Source organism: Gasterosteus aculeatus, chromosome 10, assembly GCF_964276395.1.
Source record: "Gasterosteus aculeatus chromosome 10, fGasAcu3.hap1.1, whole genome shotgun sequence".
Lineage (NCBI taxonomy): Eukaryota > Metazoa > Chordata > Actinopteri > Perciformes > Gasterosteidae > Gasterosteus > Gasterosteus aculeatus.
Window position 1 is genome coordinate 6,945,681 of NC_135697.1, and position 20,620 is coordinate 6,966,300.

The 20,620-nt window shown below is 44.8% G+C and overlaps 2 protein-coding genes across 2 annotated transcripts; both read right to left on the minus strand.

Moving 5' to 3' along the window:
- Nucleotides 1-4,539: 4,539 nt before the first annotated feature.
- Nucleotides 4,540-16,996, minus strand: snx27a (sorting nexin 27a). The gene is made up of 13 exons (XM_040188450.2): nucleotides 15,889-16,996; nucleotides 13,476-13,701; nucleotides 13,192-13,384; nucleotides 12,846-12,910; nucleotides 12,461-12,565; nucleotides 12,107-12,185; nucleotides 11,669-11,832; nucleotides 11,082-11,171; nucleotides 10,325-10,474; nucleotides 9,983-10,111; nucleotides 9,675-9,734; nucleotides 9,423-9,471; nucleotides 4,540-8,539 (listed from the first exon to the last, which is right to left on the minus strand). The coding sequence occupies exons 1-13, from the start codon at nucleotides 16,206-16,208 to the stop codon at nucleotides 8,469-8,471; spliced, it is 1,701 nt and encodes a 566-aa protein (XP_040044384.1). The 5' UTR covers nucleotides 16,209-16,996; the 3' UTR covers nucleotides 4,540-8,468.
- Nucleotides 16,997-17,890: 894 nt separating this feature from the next.
- LOC120826670 (ictacalcin) lies at nucleotides 17,891-19,537 on the minus strand. Its single transcript, XM_040189139.2, has 3 exons — nucleotides 19,427-19,537; nucleotides 18,296-18,441; nucleotides 17,891-18,169 (listed from the first exon to the last, which is right to left on the minus strand). The coding sequence occupies exons 2-3, from the start codon at nucleotides 18,431-18,433 to the stop codon at nucleotides 18,029-18,031; spliced, it is 279 nt and encodes a 92-aa protein (XP_040045073.1). The 5' UTR covers nucleotides 18,434-18,441; nucleotides 19,427-19,537; the 3' UTR covers nucleotides 17,891-18,028.
- Nucleotides 19,538-20,620: the final 1,083 nt, after the last annotated feature.

A 20,620-nucleotide genomic window follows, 5' to 3' on the forward strand; every position in this document is an offset into this window, starting at 1 on the left:
TTAATGGCAGAGAGGGGGGCATCCTTAGTAATTCATTGGATTTATGAGGGACAGAGGCCGGGGAGACAAGCATAACTCAGTCACAGACATCAAATGAAAGGCCACTGCAGTACATCACAGCAGGGAAGATGTACTGCAGAAAATGCACAGAAATTAAGAGACATATTTTCACACAGCTGTATGTCCATCGAGCAGGACTAGTGTGGCGTTGATGTGTGGCCCCCACTGTGTCACCCAGTCAGTACGCCAGACTGCTTCAAGAGTCCGGGGTGTATTTATAGTAGCCTGCTGGTCCTTATTCAGCCCGCCCAAGGCCCCTCTGTTTGACGGGGGAACTCGCTTCCTCTCTTAGGGGCGAAAAATGTGCAGCGTTAGCGATCTGGCAGCACTCAGATTTACGGCGTTCAGTCAGATGGAATAAAAGAAGAGTGAGAATGTGTGTGTGTGTGTGTGTGTGTGTGTGTGTCCATGGTAAAGATGAGCCTCGGGGGGGTTGCGAATGCGTATAATCAATCAGTTATTGTTGTTTTTTTTCTCACCCCACAATCTCTATTTTAATAAAAGCTCACGGACCAAAAGCTTTCTCCCAGGCCTCAAATACTTCACCAGATGCGTAATTCAACTGAGCCCATTAGGGCCCAAGCTGCTCTATAGCTGTGGGAATAGATCAGCGATATGGAAGCTAAAAATGTCAGCTAAAGAGATGCAATCAGAGCACACACATGTACGAGAAAAGACTAAACACAGGCAGAGATAACAGATGAGGCAATCCCACACGGCATGGACGCACATCAATTCAATCAAACACTGCACAAGCAAAACATTTAGATGCACCCGTCCATCTACACCCACACCTGTTCTCTCACGGGGGCCCAGCGTGCACTGCTGCATAAAAGCTCCCCGACATCTTGCGGCTGAGGCCGATCAATGCCTTTTAATTACCAAGGGCCCAAAGCGGCGCTGGTCGATACGGCTGACGGGAAGCAGAGAGGGAGAGACGCTCCGGACGGTGATTGATGCTGCAATCCTACCGACGAGCCTACCTGCAGATGTTTCGTTAGGCCCGATTAATCCCGCCGAGACACATTCATTCGCTTTACGGAGCGCCGGATCACCGGCCCGGGCCGCCGCGGTCACGAGGTTAAGTGGACACGAGGTGTCCGGGCGGAGGACAGAGAGCTCTTAAACGACAGGTCAACAGTGACTGGTTGCTCCCTGTGGCGCCGGCTACAGGACATGATGCACCCAACGCGCCGAGGAAAGTTAATAACTTAATTCCCCAGGTTCCTTTTAAACTGATTTCTACCCAGACACGCGCTTCGTTGTTGAGGAATTTGACTTACTTTCCAACCCAAGCAAATCAATGGGGTTTTTATCTGTGTCGCTTGCGCTGTGAATAATGAACGAAGGCGCATCTGAAGCGATCAAATATTCTCTTTCATAAAATCCGGGGGACTCACAAAAGTCAGATTAAAAAAAGAGAATGCTGAAAACTCAGAGGAGGCCAAGATAACCGTTTTGTCACGCTGGGTAAAAATCCTCGTGACGAATAGGTTTTGCCGTTAATAATGTTTAATGTCGTGGTTGAGCAGCTATTCGCACTTTTAATTTCATGTGATGACTCCGCAATCAGGTTGAAAATCATCACGCAACTGACACTTTAATATTTTAGATGCTTTTTAAGATTTTTGCACTATGAGTTATGTCTAAAACCTGTGACCAAAATATGAAAGATAACGGAAGAAAAGTGTTTCTGTGCTTGAAGTGAAGCATTAGATGCTATGTAAAGTACTTTAATAGGCACACAATTGCATTCGCGATGCACCACTGAAGTGCGATGCGCATTTTCATATCTTATGCAGCTGAATCCTTAGTTGCCCCTCGAGGGAGAATGTTGCAACTCTCTGCAACTCAACTGGCTTCACCCCAAATGAGGAAAAACAAACAGGGACGATCCAGAGCAGAACAGAGGGCGTTAAGAGGAGCCGTGATCTGATGCCGCTGTGCTTTTATATTATACATTAGGCAAGTTTTTAGTTGTACGACATTAATTGAGATTTCAGATCCATCCTTCTAGTCTGAGAAGCAGAAAAGGAACAGAGAGCAAAAAAAAGAACCCACCACAGCTGCAGCTGCGTGCGGGACAGCGGCCTCACCACAGGTGGACGTTAAGTGGACTCAACGCGTGTTCCCTCCCGTTGGGCCACAAGCCAGAGGACATTATTAAAGCCCGACAGCTACAATCAGCCCTCCGTCCCGATTAAGCAAACAGAGTTTCTTATCGAGCGGCACGTCGGGTGTTAGTCCTCTGCTCACTTCATTAAGAATAACTTACTGCACACGACCAACTGTACACGACTATGTCCATTTTATGACACATTTTATTATGGCGGGGAGGGTGGATTTGGGGATTCACAAGTCAAACGATGTGTAAACGTTTCAACCATTTCAACTAAAAACAAAAAAGGAAATGGCTACATTTCAATGTGAAGCAGGTCCTAATTTAACCGTTGATGACTTCTGATGTTCAAAAAGGGTTAGTATGTTTAACTTACACTATTAAGTGTTTCAGTTAAAGTGAATTTAAAGAAGTATAGGTTAAATACTTTTTTTAAAATCAAATTCTCAAAAAGTTCTTTAGATGTGGTGCTTCCTCTTTTTTAGTTGTGGCTTATGTCTTGATATTTTTCTGACTTGCAAATCAACAAATCAGTGCCAACTGGATACGAATGGTCTTAACTCAATATCAACCCAATATCAGACCAGTTTATCAATAAAGACAGGTAGTTCCTGGTCTTAGAGGTGTTGTGTTCAAAAATGAAGAAACGCTGGACAGACAGAGGGCATCGCAGATCGAACGGTTAAAATCAAATGTTTTTAATAAAAGAGATGGTGTTGTGGTAAAAAGAACATCTCAGCTGAGGAGCCGCTGGTCTCAGCAACCAACAGGCCCCAGGTCAGTCCTTTACCATCCCTAGTGCCCGTCTGTCGCCTCCACCAGCGAACTCCAAAACAATGGTTCCTACAGGTATTTATAACAATGCTTAAAGGTGTGAAAGTCAGTGTCCTCTGGGAGTCTTCTGGTGAGTTCAATGTAACTTGGATTTTGAATGACCCTTAGTCAATATCAGTTGTTGTGCAAGTATTACATGCATGCATTGCAGTTGATTACATTACATCTAATGTGGTTTTACAATATTGTCATTACTTTACTGATTACACTATCAGAATCATGGCTGTATTCTGGTGTACACTATATGCATTTTATTAATTTTATGAACCGGGTTGTCAGTTTATTTCTAATATCCTACAGAGGTTATGATTGCTCAATAACTCAAAAACTCATATTTGCTACGGACAGGCATGAAATAAGTATTAAAACCATGATGGTTAGTAACAGTTTATGGTCTGGTTGGATAAAAGAAACAACCACAGGAAAGTGAGGGCATGCGGTGAAGTCGGGATGAGTAGAGAGGAGTATTTTCACCTCGGCTGTGCCAATGCACACACACTCCACAGGCTCCGCTCCACCGGGAGCATGAAGAGGCCCTGTATTTTTGGTAAGATCACAGCCTCACCGTAGTTTCTCACGACCTTCTCATCGACTGATAAAAGCTCCTGTTGAGCACGGTGAGCGATAGAAAAAGACCCGAACGTCCCCCTTCCCTGTCGCTTGGCCAGAATAATAATAATGTGCCTGTGGAGCTTTAATTAGCGGCGGCGCTCCCTGCCGTGGAACCCGTGTTCAACTGTGCGCCGCTGCTCCAATTCCTGCAGAACCTGGGGCTGTTTTCAGCAAGGAAATGTGCTTTTTCTTAGTTAAATACAGCAGTGTAAACCACGGAGATATAAAAAGCCCACTTTTCATAAGTGAGATATCTACTAATCTAGAACAGTGTCTTCAGTCTGTCATTCGCTAAGCTCCCTGAGAAGTAGTGGCACTCTGCTTTTTCATTCATCTTAAACCCCTTTGAGCAGAGAAATGAGCATAAGGGAAATGTTTCCTGCCAGCAAACTGTCACATCTGTCACATCCGTTCCAACAAGTGTTAATAAAAAATAAGAGCATTGCTGTCAAATTGGATTCATCTCCTCACACATCCAGTTGCAAATGATTTAGCTCCAGATGTAGAAGACCAGCCGCTGAATATGAACTCAATTTGCATACAGGCACAAAGTACTCGTCTCCCCGGGCGCGAGGCGTTTAAAACTAACCTCCAACCTGCAATCACCTTGCTTGGCAGCTCACAAAAGAAACACTCATTAAAAGCAATTTGTTCAGCACCGCTGAAACATTCTTTGACCAATTGACATTTAAAGATAATAAAAGCTTATTAGGTGAGCTCATTTCCCCCCCATTCAAGAAGTTAATTGGTCTCAGATGAGTGCTGGAAAGAAAACATAATCCATACATTTACAACCACAACCGGACCAGGTGGTAAAAAGGCGCCTGGAAGCAGATTCACGTTAGTGCCGCAATAAAAACAAGGAGCCCAGGTTACATGTCATCAACCGCCGAAATCACATCACACCGCCGCCATTTGTTCCCAATATATAACTTTATTTAAAATATTGTTACAATTTATTACTCTACACAACATTTTCAAAGCTTTTTTCCCCCATTTTTTTATATTGGTTAGTAAACCTTCATGTGTGTGTTTTTTTTATATAAAACTCCATTTAGTAGCCTGGTTCTGCACCAGGTGTTAATTGACGATGCTCTTCTCTCTCTTAAACAGCTAGTTTCCTTGTGTTAGCTGTACTCCGTACAGCCGCTGCGCACGCACAAGACCAACGGTTTGTACACTATCATTTCCCCAATATGTAGAATTTCTGTTTAAATAAATAAAAGCGTTCAGTTGGAGAAACAACAGTGCATTTGTCCAAGAGAGATGGTCTCTTTTTCTTTTCAAAAACAACTATTTACAGGTTCTGCTGAAGACAGACAAACAAGGCTTAGGTCTTTAATTTATGTCACTGCCTACTCGTCGGGTAAAAGCCCCGTGTTTCAAAGCAATGAGCACAAATTAATATCACCAAGGCCAACACTTTTTTTTAAAATTTTTTTTTTTTTTAGAACTGCTCGTCCATCGGGTCGCTCACATGTCAAGACCGCTGAAATGGGAAAACCAGATTCTGATTCTGTGCGTGCGTGCGTTCCAGAGGGCCGAGGGACGCCGAGTATCCACTTGAAGTGGCGAGAACATCGTAGCGCGTCCGACTGAGCCGACCGCGTCGAGGAGGAAAGAGACGGGCCGGGCGACCTCGAAAAAGGCCACTTCCAACGCCGCCGGAGAATTTAGAGCCAACGGTAAAACCATCAAACACGACATGTGCCGCCGAATGAGGTGGCTGAAATCAAGCGCTCACTCGGCATGAGGTTCCAAATGCGTTACCATAGCAACAGCATCACTCAGACGAGCATTTCAGTGGCGGTTGGGATGAACATGAACTTAATGAGCCTCACGTGGACGCGTTTAATTACTTATTCTCCCGCCTCCATGTCTGCTTCCCCGGCAAGCCTCCTTTTATCTTTCCTGTGCAGAATTCAATCCTTTTTAAAAACAAATTCAAATAACCATTCCCTGACAAGCCGAGGTCGTCCGGCATCTCAAAACACTAACAGCAAGGAGGTACACTGACGAACAAACACGGGCCGACCACATGAAGACGTGCTCCTTGACATTCCTGTCACCGCTCTGCGTTCACCTAAACACGGCTACAATGACGTTTATCGCACGGATGACAGAAACGGAGAACAACTGACGGTACGCGCACCTGCCTGTGACTGAGACGGAGCGCAAGGTGGCAGCTGGCGCCGACGACACGACCCAAAAACACAGAAATACGGAGGAAACAAAAAGACCCCAGCAGCTTTCTGAAAGCCTATTCACAGTAGCATGAGCCCCGGGGGCCGAGAACAAACGACAAACACGGAAACACTGCTTTTAATACAATATCGGCGGAGTCACTTGACTGACAGGGAACAAGCCAACAGAGGCCGCACTGGGCGTGTTGAGCCAACGTGGCGCTGCCACGGCAACCACAGCCCCCGGTGTTTACAGGAGACCAACCTGGAGTACGAGGAGAGGACAGAAAAGCCCCCACAGACACACACACACACACACACACACACACTCGCTGTGTCTCCGTCTTACAAAGAAGAGAGAAAAACGTTTCTGGATGGTTGAACAGCTCCAGTTGTTATGTCATCCATCTCTGAAATGGCTTTTATTCTGGCTGTCAAAATGACAATCCAGCTATCCTGTGTGTGTGTGTGTGTTGTTCATAACGGAGGCCGGTCCTTAGAGGTGACAGGATGAATAATAACTACACATCTGGCCATTTTACCGTTTATCAGACCACAAACAGGGGTTTCTCTGTGTTTGTGTCTCGGCCTGCGAACGTTAGCTATCGACAACAGATGACGCCTCCCATTTGTCTCCATCTGTCTGCCGTCCGCGTTGTCTTACGGGTACAAAATCCCATCTTCATTTGCTGGCTCGCACACACCGACAGCTCATCAGACACGTCCAATCAGAGCGCAAAAGCTTATCAGCAATGTCAACGATAAACACAGAGGACGAGCGCACGCGGCAGCGGTGCACACGCACACGACCCAGCGTGCTCCAAGGTAACGGACTGAAAGCAAATCAGGACTGAACCCAGGCATGAATTAACCATTTTATTCAACCGCAAAAACTAAGCTCAACTGCAAATATAGACAGAGAGCGAGAGACTAACGCAGAGCTGAAACCTGTGCTTTATGTCAGTGTGAGAAAGAAGAGTAACCGGCAGGACTCGCGCGTTCAGGTTTTTGGTTACTGGAGTGAAGCTCAAGAATGAGTCAGTAATGAGCGGCTGCAAACTACGCCATTAGTGGGATAAAGAAAGCTCTATTGCATTTAAAAAGGAAATCAATACGTTTACGCACATTGTCTGAGAACAAATAAATTGAAAATCTACCAAGAGAAAAACATGTTGGGAAAAAATAACTTAAGTGCTGCTCTAAAAAGAAAAATCGGTGTAGATCAGTAGCACCACGATCCACGATCTCTAGTTGCGAGCTGGTGTAGCACCAGCTCGCAACTGTACCAGTGCGAGCTGGTGCATTGCTATGTATGTTGGTTGCAGTCACACAACTGTATGCACAATCTACTCTACACACACACACACACACACACACACACACACACACACCCCATCGGTCCTCCTGACGTAGTTATTGGACAGGCTGAAGAGGAGTGATGCTTCTGGGTGGGTTACAGAGCCGGAGGGATCACTCTGGATGGCGCTCGGGAGTTCAATCTTTTTTTTTTCAAGCCTCCAGCTAAAAATGTCCTGCACTCTGCTGCCCTCTGCTGCCCGTTCAAAGAACTGCAACTCAGACAGAACTTGTCTTTTGTCTTTATGTCCACAATCTGTCAGTCACACTGCATGCCATTCTATAAACATTTGGCCCATCTTCCTCTCAACTCACGCGCTCTGCAAAATAACCACATTAAAACACTGTCGAGGGGCAGAAATACACAAACGGTCGCTAACAGACGTCTCCTCTCAACAGCGTGGAACAGAAGAGGAAAAGTTGAAATTTGTTAGAGCAGCAACGCAGTTAGTGTTTCATTGTGTTAGTTCAAGAAACTTTTTTTTTTATAGCTCTTATATTAATCTATATTTTATCAGAAGTAAGATAAACATACACATAATCACGACCCGTCCCCTCCCCCACACACTTTCTTTACAGCTCCATTTGTTGACTATGTTTTCAGACAAGGGCAGAATACATCTGACCATACGGATTTAAAAAGGAAAAAACCTGAACCTTTTCTTTTGTTGTCCCCGTCAGTGTAAAGCATCCTTTTGCTTTCTTTCTCTGTCACTAAGCAATACAGAACTGAACCCTCCCCCTTCATCCCCCTACATCTCTTCATCCGTATTTCTGTCAGCTCAGTTCAGCAGACGAGAGGCAAGAGCCAATCACCATTGGACATTTCCATCTCACGTGTTGGCTCCCGTGTGGAGTGGCGATGCATTCGTCGAGGTGCTCCCTTTTCCCGGAGCAGTAGTGCCCCGGACCACTCCCTCGCTGTGTGTGTGTGTGTGTGTGTGTTACACCTCTACCGGTGGAGAGAAGCTGCTTGTGTCCTGCCGCACATTGGGGGGCGACCAACAACAAACGCGCTATGGAGATGTAGTGAAAGATATGAAAGTTGGCTGTTGTTTATTTTCCTTCATCTCTCATCCCGCTCTGTGTGAGAGTGTGTGTGTGTGTGTGTGTGTGTGTGTGTGTGTCCCTGGGGGTCGGTGGAGTCCGGCTATTCCATTCCCGGGTGCGTCCGGTCGTAGTTTTTCGGGGGCCGTGGACGGCCTCAGTCTCTCACTGAGGTCGGCGTTTCGTCGATGGGGCGCTCTGAGGTGGCTATGGAGATGCAAGTGGACCAGTTCTAGTTCGAGTGATGTCATGTGATTTTAGGAAGTTGCGATCTCTCCCCCCAGGTGGCGCCATCCCTTCTGCTGCGTCTCCAGAGGAGGCAGATACTCTGGAACAGAGAGACGATTCAGAGGACAAGTCTGAATGACAGGCCTTCTTGGGGGGGGGTTTGTTATAACATGTGACTTATTAAAAACGGCCAACAACACACATCACTCCATTTTCCCAGAATTCCGACTCTACCTGATTATAAGTGACTGTGATTCAGTGAGTGGCTCGAAGGCATGCCGCAGCCTTCTAATATAAATGGATGTCAACAACAATCTCCCTTTTCTCAGTACTCAGCTGATTCGCGAGTCTCCGTAGCTGCTTCTCCACATTCCTGAGGTGCTGGCCTTGTGCCGTCTCACATGGGACCAGCAGTTCCAACTTCCTTCTAGTGAGCGTCTCTCTCGCAGATGCCCTGATGGCGAGTCACGTGTCTCACACACACCGATCTCCTCACAATAACTGGATAGAACTGGAGTAGAAGTGACTCTTTCCTTGGTGAAGGGCTTTGTGGGGCTCCGTGGGAATCGTCCATAAATGCAGCCTTCTCTCTAATTCATACTTTCTTTGCCTACGCGCAGTTGCTTATAATGCTGTAAGAGCTGCCCAAGACAGATAATGGAGCACAAGCGAATCTGAAAGTACCCTTTCAGTAATTAAATGTCACTGAACTTCAGTTAATTATATGCTAGGAAAAGGTGCACGTTTATATTTGCCTTCAATACACATTAAAAAAAGAAGATAGCATTGTTAAAATTCTCTCCCTGCACCTGCCCTTTTAGATGGTCAGGTTTGTTTTGCATAATTCATGATGCTAGATGGGAGCCGTCACTCAGTACCATATCTGAATACATATTTATTTATAGATGATATCTAGTCTCTTATCATTCAGCGTTAGAGCTGTTATCGCTTTGTATTCAGGACAGAAAATACTCGCTGCTTACCATTGTTACTGCAGTTCTTGTTGTCTTTGTCGGATGCCTCTTCCTCCACCTGACACACAAACAATCATTACACAATAAATGGAAAATCTAAAATTCGGAACATGGTCCAGGCGACGACTTCTTAGGGGTATTTTTGTGTGAGTAGAGAAAAAAAACCTGTAACGGTTGGGCTATGTTTAGAATATCAGACTTGGAATGGAGTCATGTGCTTCCCACAATGAGAGGAAGGAGGAGGAAAGGAGTGGTCCTTACCTGTTTCCTCCACTTCAGCTCACAAAAGACCCGCTCGAAGCACTCGTGCATGTAGTTAAACTGGGACGAAAAGCAAACAGAATTACAAGTCAGCCTTCCAAGGCGCCACAAAGTCACAGTGACGAGGCTGCGCTGGCTATTGCTCTCGTTATTGCGCGTGAAGGAAAGTGTGGCGACAGTCAAACCAATAACGACTTGTTACAACATACTTGTGATTTAAAAAACGGCTTGATCTTCTTTTGCATTCGACAAAGTCCTTAAATATACAAACACGATGAAGACCGCGTTGACGGCGTGTGCCCACTTACATATGGAGTGAAGATCTTGACCCAGCGAGGTTTCTTCTCTCCTCGGGCGTATTCAAAGCAGAAAGCCATCCCCTCCTCGTCCGTGTCCCAGCGCTGCATCTCGGCCCACTCAAACGCTATCACCTGGTTCTGGGGGAGAGAGGTAACAGCAGGTGAGTTCTGGGCAGATATAAGACATTTAAAATACGAAGCTCACAGTTCCCTATCTGGGGAAATTAAATCCATCCAGGAAAAATACATGATTTAATCTTACTGTACACTTTTCACTCATAAACGTTCCATACAATGATATGTAAAGATCTCCATGGTTACCTGGTGGTATTTCTATATTCTCTCACTCACCTCCAGCGTGCCGTCCTCGGTACAAGCGTGCAGCTTGAAGTGATGGATGCTGATCGCTGTGATGACATGTCCTTTCCTTCTGGAGTCACAGGAGCAGTGGGGGAAGGACACCTCGTTGTAGCCCTTGCATGTCCGCAACAGACTCAGGTACTAAGAGTATTGTAGATATAGAGAACGCTTCTGTCACTCATCCTGTGGGTAATCGGGTAACGGCAATCCAAACAACATGAGGAATACAATCACACCTCTTCCAACATGTTTGTTTTATAAGAGGAAGTTTGAGTGACAAACTAGACCGAATTAGATGGATCTAAATAATATTGATATTTCTGTTGCACTGCCTCACAACACGGCTTTGTTCAGAATCCTTTAGTTCTTTCATGCAAACACTACAAAACATTCTGGATTCTTTGCCTGGTTCAGTTCAGTTCAGTTCCTGATGAATTAAATGTTGTTGTCCGCCTGAACATCGCTGAATTGGCAAACGTTTGGCGACGTTGTGCAGGGTGGCTGCATAGCTGTGGTGATGAAGTTTAATTCAGACACAGAGAAGCCTTCAGACTCTCTCATTCCACAGTTCGGTCAATGTTCACCGAGCATCTATATGAACTCAACAGCTCGATCTCTGTTCAGACCACTGAAGGGCCTTATTCTTATTTATTTTTTGGTAACGTTTTGGTGATGGCTCTGGTCAGTGGGCAAAAAGTGCAGTCCCCCCAATCCCCTCCCTGAACAAAGAGGGGTCTGTAGGACTGACCGTGGCCATCTTGCGCTGCTCTGCCAGTTTCTGCAGCTGGTAGGATTTGTCCTCTGTTTTTATGAATCCCTTCTTCACATCTTCCAATGCCTGGACGGTGGTTGGGAGGGGAAGAAGTCACAACACCATTTATTATTCCAGTTCACCTCCACAAAAATAATTATACATACAAAACATTTCGCAAATATATATATATATATATCCTGCCTCAAGTACCCTGGTTCGATCAATGCTAGCAATCAAATTACAATGTCACTGGTGTAACAACTAGTTTAAACTGATTGTTTGGCTGATTATCAGCAGACGAAATTGCTGTTATGGTTCACGATGAACCTCCCATGCCTAAAAGGTGCAACCGTCCTTCTACAGCTGCCAGCTTGTACACCGTTGCCTTTATGTTCTTGTGCATTTCTATTAGAGGAATATTTGAGTTCACAGTAAAACTCGAGTTAACACCAACTAGGAGGAAATAACATGTACGCATCGCCTCGGAGTGTGTTCACACTGAACGCGGTCGCCCCGAGGAACCATTTAATGCCAGGTCCCCTTTTGCTCCATGGCACGGGGGACTCAATTAGTGGCATTACCTGGTGAAAGCAGTAGTGCAGCGCCAACGGGTTGTCTCGTAGCAGCTCCTCCTCCTGGAAGCTGAACAACCATTTGCGGAGCGCCAAGCAAGTCCCCGGCACTGCTGACGTGTAGTTCTGCACATAAAGCTTGTGGGGAAACTCATTAGGAACCAGCTTCCGCACTGCAACAGATAATAGAAAGGATTGGGTGGAGGAGGGGTATGAAAAGGGGGAGGGGGGGTCAGTTCAGTCGCTAGGATATAATTAATTCTGGCCTGTACAAAATGACCTGGCCTTGCTGTCTGAAACGGTGCTCAGCCCTAGGCCCAATGAATTAAAGTAACCAGTGCAATGGTGCAGGTCTAGTGATCATGTGATAAGTCAACAAAACAAGGCTTTGAATGAGACGGGACATGTGAAACACTCATAGAAATCATGTGCACATTTAGATCTTACCAAAGGAGTGGTTGATGACTTCAAAAAGGGCAAAGTAGCTCGCCATAATACTGTCCATTCCGACCTTCATCACCAACGCCTTCAGAAGACACACAGTCAGTTACGTCAGGTGAACATTGTTTGACCACTTTTTATGTATCTGTTCCAAGTTTGTTTTTTCTCCCTATTAGCATGAATGCATGGTCCACTAGCCGGGAATACCAAACCAGTAGATACGATATGACTTTTGAGGTCCTCGGTGTCATAATTCTAGCTGAGAATGCAAATCCGAAAACAAATTGGGAGGTCCAAAACCACTGGGGAAATGTACTGTCCAATGACAGCATGATCCCAGCAGATGTCATGTGACCTTACCTGGTACACCTGATCGGTGGTGCTGTTCTTGCGTACTCTGACGGAGATGGTGGTCTTGTCTGGAAGGGCTATCCGCAGCTCTACATCCGTCACCCCATTGTAGTTCTGCACAGCGAATGAGAACAGCAGATGCTAAATGCACCATTTTCTTTAGGACTATAACTAAATAATTAACCTCTGGTGCTTTTTCATGGCAAATAGTCTACTTTGTAGCACTGACAAAGAGGTTGACGGATATATTCAGAACTTTATCACAAGTATCCAATTCCCCAAGAAGTCTTGAATATTTAACTTTTAAAAGCTCACAATTAAAAATGGCCACAGAAATAGCTAAAGCCAAATGCATTGAAGACCGTAAAAGAAAAATAAAGAAGGATTTTTTTACCTCATCTGATTCAGAGAGAAACTCCTGCATGATGTCACTCTCCCCGACAACCCGCACAGAGCAAACTAGAGGCCGATACAGACGGAGATGAAGAGCGCAGGTCAGCGTAACTCATTTAAGCATGCTTTGATTAGATTTATAGTATTCAATGTATGGCAGAAAATTAAATCACAGCCGGAACTTTTTCTACCCGAACTACATTATTTGTACACATTCAATGATTTCTTTCTGTTCTTTTCTTATGGCCATTACAGACGGCTCACAACATCTCGTGGTACACGTGTGGATAATTAGAGACAAATTGCCTTTGTCTCTGAAGCGCCAGCGGCCTCCCGTATCAGCCTACCTCGCTCGAGATATTCCTCCAGGCCTCTGCGGCGAGCATCCAGCTGCTGTTCGGACAGGGAGAAGGGCCATTTACCGGGGAGCTTTGGGAAGTTGAAGTTAGAAAATTCTCTCTTGAGGTTCTGGTGCAGGATGGCAAACTCCCGGTAGCGCTTTGAGCACAGCTGTCTACCGGACATGTACACGTTGTACACCTGTGGCCATTAAGAAAACATTATTAGTTTAAAGGCACAGCCGCAAGTGGCTTTTAAAGAAACAAAGCTTGTGTGTCAGACTGGTACCCACCACAAACCTCTCCGAGTGCTGCTCTACGTGTTTGTACGTGGGAATGGAGATGGGCACAGCCTGCTTGTCGCTGTAGTCATAAGTGATTTGGACCTCGTCTCCTCCTTCCAGTCCGTCGGCCTCCTGAGCTGGGACCGACAGCACAGCCAGAACCAGCTCCTTCTCCCCTGCACGGATGAGGTCCACCACCTGCTTGTGGGTGGCACCTTCCACGCTCACCCCATTCCTAGAGGGGGAGGGAGAGAAGGAGGGGGGGGGGGGGGAAGACAAAAGGAAAGTTGAAAGTTTTCCCACCTTTTTGTCATTTGATTAATTCATGTTTTTAACGTTATATAAATACAACAACAACAAGAGTCATCACAGAGCTGCAGTGCACACAAATATAACAGGGCTGCAAATACGCGTCCTGCTCTTTTGACTAATCATGGTGTCTGGTAATGTCAGCGCATTTGGTCCTCTGTTGAGAAAACACAATGTTGTGTAAGTAGGTCAGTTCTAACGTCTCCCTGTCCTTTGGTGCCGTGAGACACCTCCCTTCTTGGCTTTGCAGAGGCCAGATGGCTCCAGCATCAGGTGTCTCTGCTAATCGCCCGAAGAGAAACAGCAGGCAGACACAGGTGAGGACTGAGAATGTGAGAGTCGGTCCACCGTATGCCATGTCCTTCTCGTTGCTTTTAAATGTTTTATCTGTCTGGAATCACGGATCGATGGGGGAACGAATCTAACGTGGATGAAAATGACCAACAATGGAAGGAATGGGAATAGAAGTAGAGAACAGAAATAGAATAGACATTGACATGATGGCATTCCTCAGAGTTCTTTAACCGGACAGCAAAGGAGTGGGTGGTGACCAAACACGTGAAGATAAAAGTTTTGCTCCAAACTATAATCTGATCCCATTATCCTCTTATTAGACAAAACAGCAGCAAAGCAACATCTGGCAGAAAGGTGCCACAATAGCCACAAAATTGGAAACACTGGTTAAATGCTGCAATAAGTATAAATTACCTAAAGTCTACAGCAAAAGTGAAAATTAACTTCAAAGCAAGCAGCTATTCAAATAACTTAATGAGAGTGTGATTATTTTCTCTGAATAATAAATCAAATAGAAGATAATAAGAAAAATGATTAGATTATATATGATCAAAACTTGTATTAATGAAAAGCCAAATGACACTTTCTTCTTTATAAAAAGGTGACAGTAAAAATCTTATTCTACACAAACAACGATGCTGATGTTTGACAATCCTAAATAGGCTGACTCGTCTGAGTTTTTGCAAAATGTTGGAGGTGGTTAATAAGTCACATGATAAGTACTGGTATTGTCACATGACCACAGAGCGAAAGGTTGAGAGGAACTTTTGATGCCTCAGCAAGTCAATGTTGATTAGGAATCAGGAATCAGGAAACATTCGTTTTAGTGTTCCTTGTTTTCAGGTTTCTCTTCTCGTTTGACCGAGTCACAGTACAAGAACATGTTTAAACTGCTCAAACCCTGAAGTTAAAAGCGTATAGGCCACACACACACACACAGCATAATTATACACCATTCGTTACTATTAACATTATTCCAGCATTTTCCTTTTATTAAGGAGGGAACGTTATTAATAGATCTATTATATTTTGATCCATATAAGCAGGTGAACTGAAGGAGAATCTGCAGCAACACCTTTTTGACAATTATAATGTATTACAGGTCTCACTTATAAAGTTATAGGTTCGAAGAGAACTTTAACAAATGGGTTATTTTCAGCAAGATCTCGACAAGGGACAGTTATTCTTATTATATCGAAACCATTTAGGTACATTTATTGGACATAAAGACCACAACTGTACCGTGTCCGTGCTCAAGTATTCTCAATGCGTGTGTCTTCAAGACAAGATGCGTGGACACGCACCATTAACGTTAGCTAATCACATATGGATTTGCGCCATTGGCGTCCAGTGTCTTCGGGCAGCGTCAAAAACACACAACGCTTCCATCATGCACGCAACAAAAACGATGTCAACAAGACTGTGGTTTCTTTTTCCCCGTCGCTACGACCCCGCCGAGAAGCAGAGCGAAGCTAAACGACGCGTTAGCTTCCCGGCTCGCTGAGCTAGCGGAGGCTAATCAACATGCAGGGCTTGTTGTCCAACTTATGTAAGCTGGTTAGCTTCTCTCACAAGCCTCTAAGCGTTAGCTCGGTGACGCTACACCTCCCCAAGACGTGGTTAGTTACCGGGACAAATAACGAGCCAGCCGGGTGAACGGTTTCACGTTTCTTCTGTTGTCATAACAGACGGGTGACGTCGCGTTGCGGGCGATAGCTCGCGTTAACACACGGGCTAACTTTGGGTAGCTAGCGCAGGTAGCTAGCCGTAGCGGCTAGCGGTTACCTGGCCGCCGCCGAACCGAGAGAGGCTGACTTACACTTCCAGGATCCGGTCGCCCTTTGAAATCCCGGCTCGGTCCGCCGCTCCTCCGGGCAAAACAGCGCTGACGTGCTGGAGAGGAGCGTACAGCTCCCCGTTGATGCTGCGAAGCTGCCCTCCTTCGCTCACTTGACCGCGGACGTTGAACCCGTAGCCGGACTCGGACTTGACGATCCTCACCATCCGCGGACCCGACGTGGCGTTGACCACACCGGCGGCGGCGTTCTGGCCCGCGGTGCCCGCAGAGCCGACGACCGGACCGTTGCGCGATGCCGAAGGGGGAGCCGACCGAGTTTCGTCGTCTTCTGCATCCGCCATCTTATCCAAAAAGGCCCCGAGCCCCCCTGTTACAATCGGTGTCTTATCGTAAATTCAAAACAACACTGGAGCTCCGTCCCGCAGAGAGCGTTAGCGCCACAGACCGCCGTCGATAGCCCGCCCCTCGGTAGCCAGACGCGGCCCCGCAACGTGACCGGCCGGAGGCGTCACTCAAAAGTCCGCTCCGTCTATCTGCTCCATGCGAAGTTATTCATTATAACGCTAACAAAAAATCAAAAGAGAAACAAGAAAACGGATTATTGATTATTTTTAAACTTGATTCGTTATTTATTTTTAGAAGTGACCTTTTTTGCCTTTTTTATTTTTTAATTGAACCCTGAATGAGTATTATATTATTATTATTATTATTATTATAAGTATTGGTAAAATATATTCTCAAGAATTGATTAGTTGACTTGTGGCACGGTACTAAAAGTGATGTCAATGGCGGATATTATTTGGCTTCTGCTCAGACCCCATTTTAGTGGAACAATCATTACTCATTTATAAACAGGGAGTTGTAACCTGTGCGTCTCAGTGCTTCAGTGACACACTGAGTCATTGTGGACTTGCGTCCAACACATTGATGTTGAAGAAAGAACAAAGTCTACAGGCAAATAAACTAATTAAAATCATAAATGGCCACTTAAAGAAACATTGTACATTTGAAAATACTTGATTTGAAGCTTCATCTCTTTTTCTTTGAAAATGGAAACCAGAGAAATTACAACTTAACTGATGAGCGACAATCAAACATATACATTTGCTCATAATATTAAAGAATTGTATAAATCCATGTGTTGATCCATATACATTTTATTCACCCATCCATCAGCACCCCTCGCTACATCCTCTCATCCAGGCAGCCCGGTCTGCCATGCACGAGTTGAGAGGCGGGGTGACCAGTTAAGGCCCTGGGCTGTGCACAATGTAACTGGGGCACTCACATGTGAGTCCCACACAGGAAAACATGCAGACCTCCATGCAGAACAGCTGCCATAGAGATTTGAACCCAGGACCCATTGAGGACCCGTGAGCCGTTGTGCGGTCCAAAACATCACATTTGATATATTTGAATCACTTCTCTTCATTTGAATCTGCTGTTAACGTCATTTCAGAAAACAAAGCAACTCCATAAGCTCCATAAGGGAGTCTATGAGTACACAAGATACCCAAAGTTACAGTAGTATATTAAAACTGTAGTCGACAATTACAGAGTAATGAAGAATACTAAAATGTAACATAACTGTTTCATAAGCAGAGAAGTACGATAAAGTCGGCATTGTTTGCCAATTAATCACAATGAATAAGTAAACGTTATACACAATAAGCTATTACAATACACTAGACGAAGTAAGACTTTAACATGAAACCGTACAAAATGACGTTATTGCTTATGACGTTACACTCCACAAATTAAAGTCCTCAACTGTGGTTTAAATAGAGGGCTTTGTTAAATTACAACCTTTCCTTCTTCTTAACCTGTGGTTATATTGTTCCTTTCCTGAAGTTAAACCAGCTGTAAGCTTTTAAGGCATAAAAGCTCATTGTCAACATCACTTCAAGTGTTTTTTGGCAGGTATCATAAACGTACTTGAACTATATGACCTGACACGCTTGTGCAACTATGTAATGTTGTGATAAATATAGTTCCACTGACCACACAGTAACAGACAAAGGGCTTTTCGAAGAAATACGTTTATTTCATTGTGCGTTACAATATAATATTTTGAGCCTTCGTGTTGATTTAGTTAATAGGAGAAAGTTAGCGGTCACAGGAGGGCAGCTCTCTGTAATGGCCCCAAGATGGCGCTGGATCCCTATTTTTTGCAGAAGTGTTCGTGGCACAGCACGGTGAGGCAGCTGACCATGTTGGAAAACTCGTTAAAGTCCACACTGTTGTCCTGGTTGGAGTCCAGGCCCTTGAAGATGCGGTCCACCGCCGCCTGGTCATTGGTTTTCTGCAGAAAAAAAATGTTGTGCGACCGGAGAGTTCTATTAGCTTCGATGTCGTACACTTTCTACCAGGAGCATTCACCGATCACGACGTAGAACCACGGACGGCAGAGAGGTCAAAGGTCACTCACCCCGAGCAGATCACCAAATTCATTCTGCAGCAGCTCTTTCAGCTCTCCCTTGGTCAGGGTGTGCTTGTCCCCCTCCTTGCCGGCGTATTTATCAAAGACGCCAATGAGGAGGGCCATAGCCTTCTGGATGTCAGACATGATGATTGCTGGTTGAAAGGGACAGAAAGAGTAAACCGTTCAGTTTGACCCATGATATTTTCCCTCACGTCCCTCACCCCGTCCTGCATTGCTGTGGTTGCACAGGTGAAGGTCAGGCTGGTACTTTCCTTTCCCTAAATACCTCCAGGTCACGCGCTGGAGAAGTTGCTAAAACATGGCGCTTTCTTTAAATGCCGCTGTGGCTAAAAACAAGGTCTAGGTCTGGTAGCGTTCGCCGACGCGCACCATAAGGGATCCTGTGGCCTTGTGGGCAGATTTGGAATGTTAACAACGGACAGCATTTATACACAACATGAGGGAATGTTTTTGGAGGGGACGAAAAGGGAAAACATCTGATATTCGAGTCTGCTTCACCATTGCGGCAGTTTTGATATTTAGCTTTTTAATCTTGCTGAGCTTTAAGTTCCTAATGTATTAATATACCATCATTATTAAGAAAAGGGTCTCATTCTCCCCGGTCAACGGCCCGCAGTGCAAACTCCCCGCCGAACGGCACGGGACGTCGTTATGGCAACAGCTTATTCCCTCAAAGTTAACTCAGTCCAACGAAGACTTGATTTCTTTCCACTGACGTCGTGAGCCCGAGGGAGTTGGTTCTGGTTCCCTCCTGACTCACGTGGGGCTGCTGCCTCTCTGGGGTGTGGCGAGCCGAGGAGACTGTGGCGGCAGAGGGTTTGTAAACACGTTGGAATTGTGCGAGCAAAACAAATTCCACCTTTCTGTTTGTTTGTCAGTTAAAGCGGAATCGGCAGAATGCATCGGTGAAAGGACGTTGCAGGCCTTAAGTTATCCAAACAACCGGCATCAGAGCTAAATGAGCGGCGCGTTTTTTACAAGAAGCACAGATAGAAAAACAAATAACCCTAAATGTGTTCTGTTCAAAAGAATATCCTCTCACAAAAAGTTTTTGGTGCCTTTATTTAAGTCAGCGAATGAAATCAAACAACAGACAAAATAATATTTTCTACTCACCAAAGCTGATTCGAAGAGACTTATAGAGACTGGAGAGTAAAAGTCAGAGGAGCTGTCGTGATGGAAAAGGATGCAAAGGATGCTTTATAGTCCGCCACACCTTCCTCCCTCCCCTCCTCCCTCCCCCCCCCTCCCTTTTCATCTCCAACCACTCCCACGTCTCTCCTCGTGCCCTGTTGGCATGTTGTCATTTCCCAAGTTATTTTTTAAGAAACAATGGATTTATTATTGTAGCTTAGAAAATCACCATGAGACTGCCGATGGTTGTGGGTGCTTGTTGTTTGGCAGTCTGCTTTCAGTCGTTACACACTTGATGTGTGCAATAAGTAGTCAGATAAATGCAGTGCATGTTTTGTTTTTTAGAATGATTAATGGTAGCATTAAAAACAATCTCTCCAGTGTCACAACCAACAAGAATGCATGTGAACTTTATTTCTATTAAGAGCATGAAATATAAAGAGAAAATGCATCAGTGAGCTAGATCGTCTTTTTTAAAGCGAAAAAGGTTTATGTGCCACCTCATGCTTGTTACAGCTACAGTATAATTTCAGGCAATTTAGTAATTTGCTAGAATTCTCAAGACATTAGTTTGGTGTATTGTTAGTTATCTTGTTTTTTCCAGATAGAAATACTTTGCAGAGAACATTCACTGCCTTTATCAGTTCAAAACCTGCATTTCATTTGCATTTCTCTTTTTTATTGAAGATGTTCTGTAAGCTGATGAATTGAAGGATGCAGAAGTTATTATGTGGACTGAATCACTACTTGTATTGATGTGGTCACATGCAGCTGCTCTATTTAGAAACTAAAAATCCACAGCTCCAGATAGTCAGCAGACAAATGTCGAATCTGTTTTGAAATGTTTTAAGTAGGTCTCTTTTTTCTCTGCAGAATAATTCATCTTTAATATTTGCACATTTTTGTACATTTTCAAACACTGACTTTCCTGAAGACTAAGACCAAATGTGACGGGATCTTTGCTGCAAAGCGAATCAAACCAATGAATAAGCGCTAGTTTTGTATATTTACAGTTAAATGTGGACAATATTTCTATCCAAGCACAATGACGTGTATTGTACAGACTTATTTCTTGCATTTTTTGTATTGTATTTGTCTTTTTAATTGATGGAGATGCATGTTTCCAAAAGTAAAACATTTGGGCACAGTGACTCATTGTTATGATCTTGAGTGGGT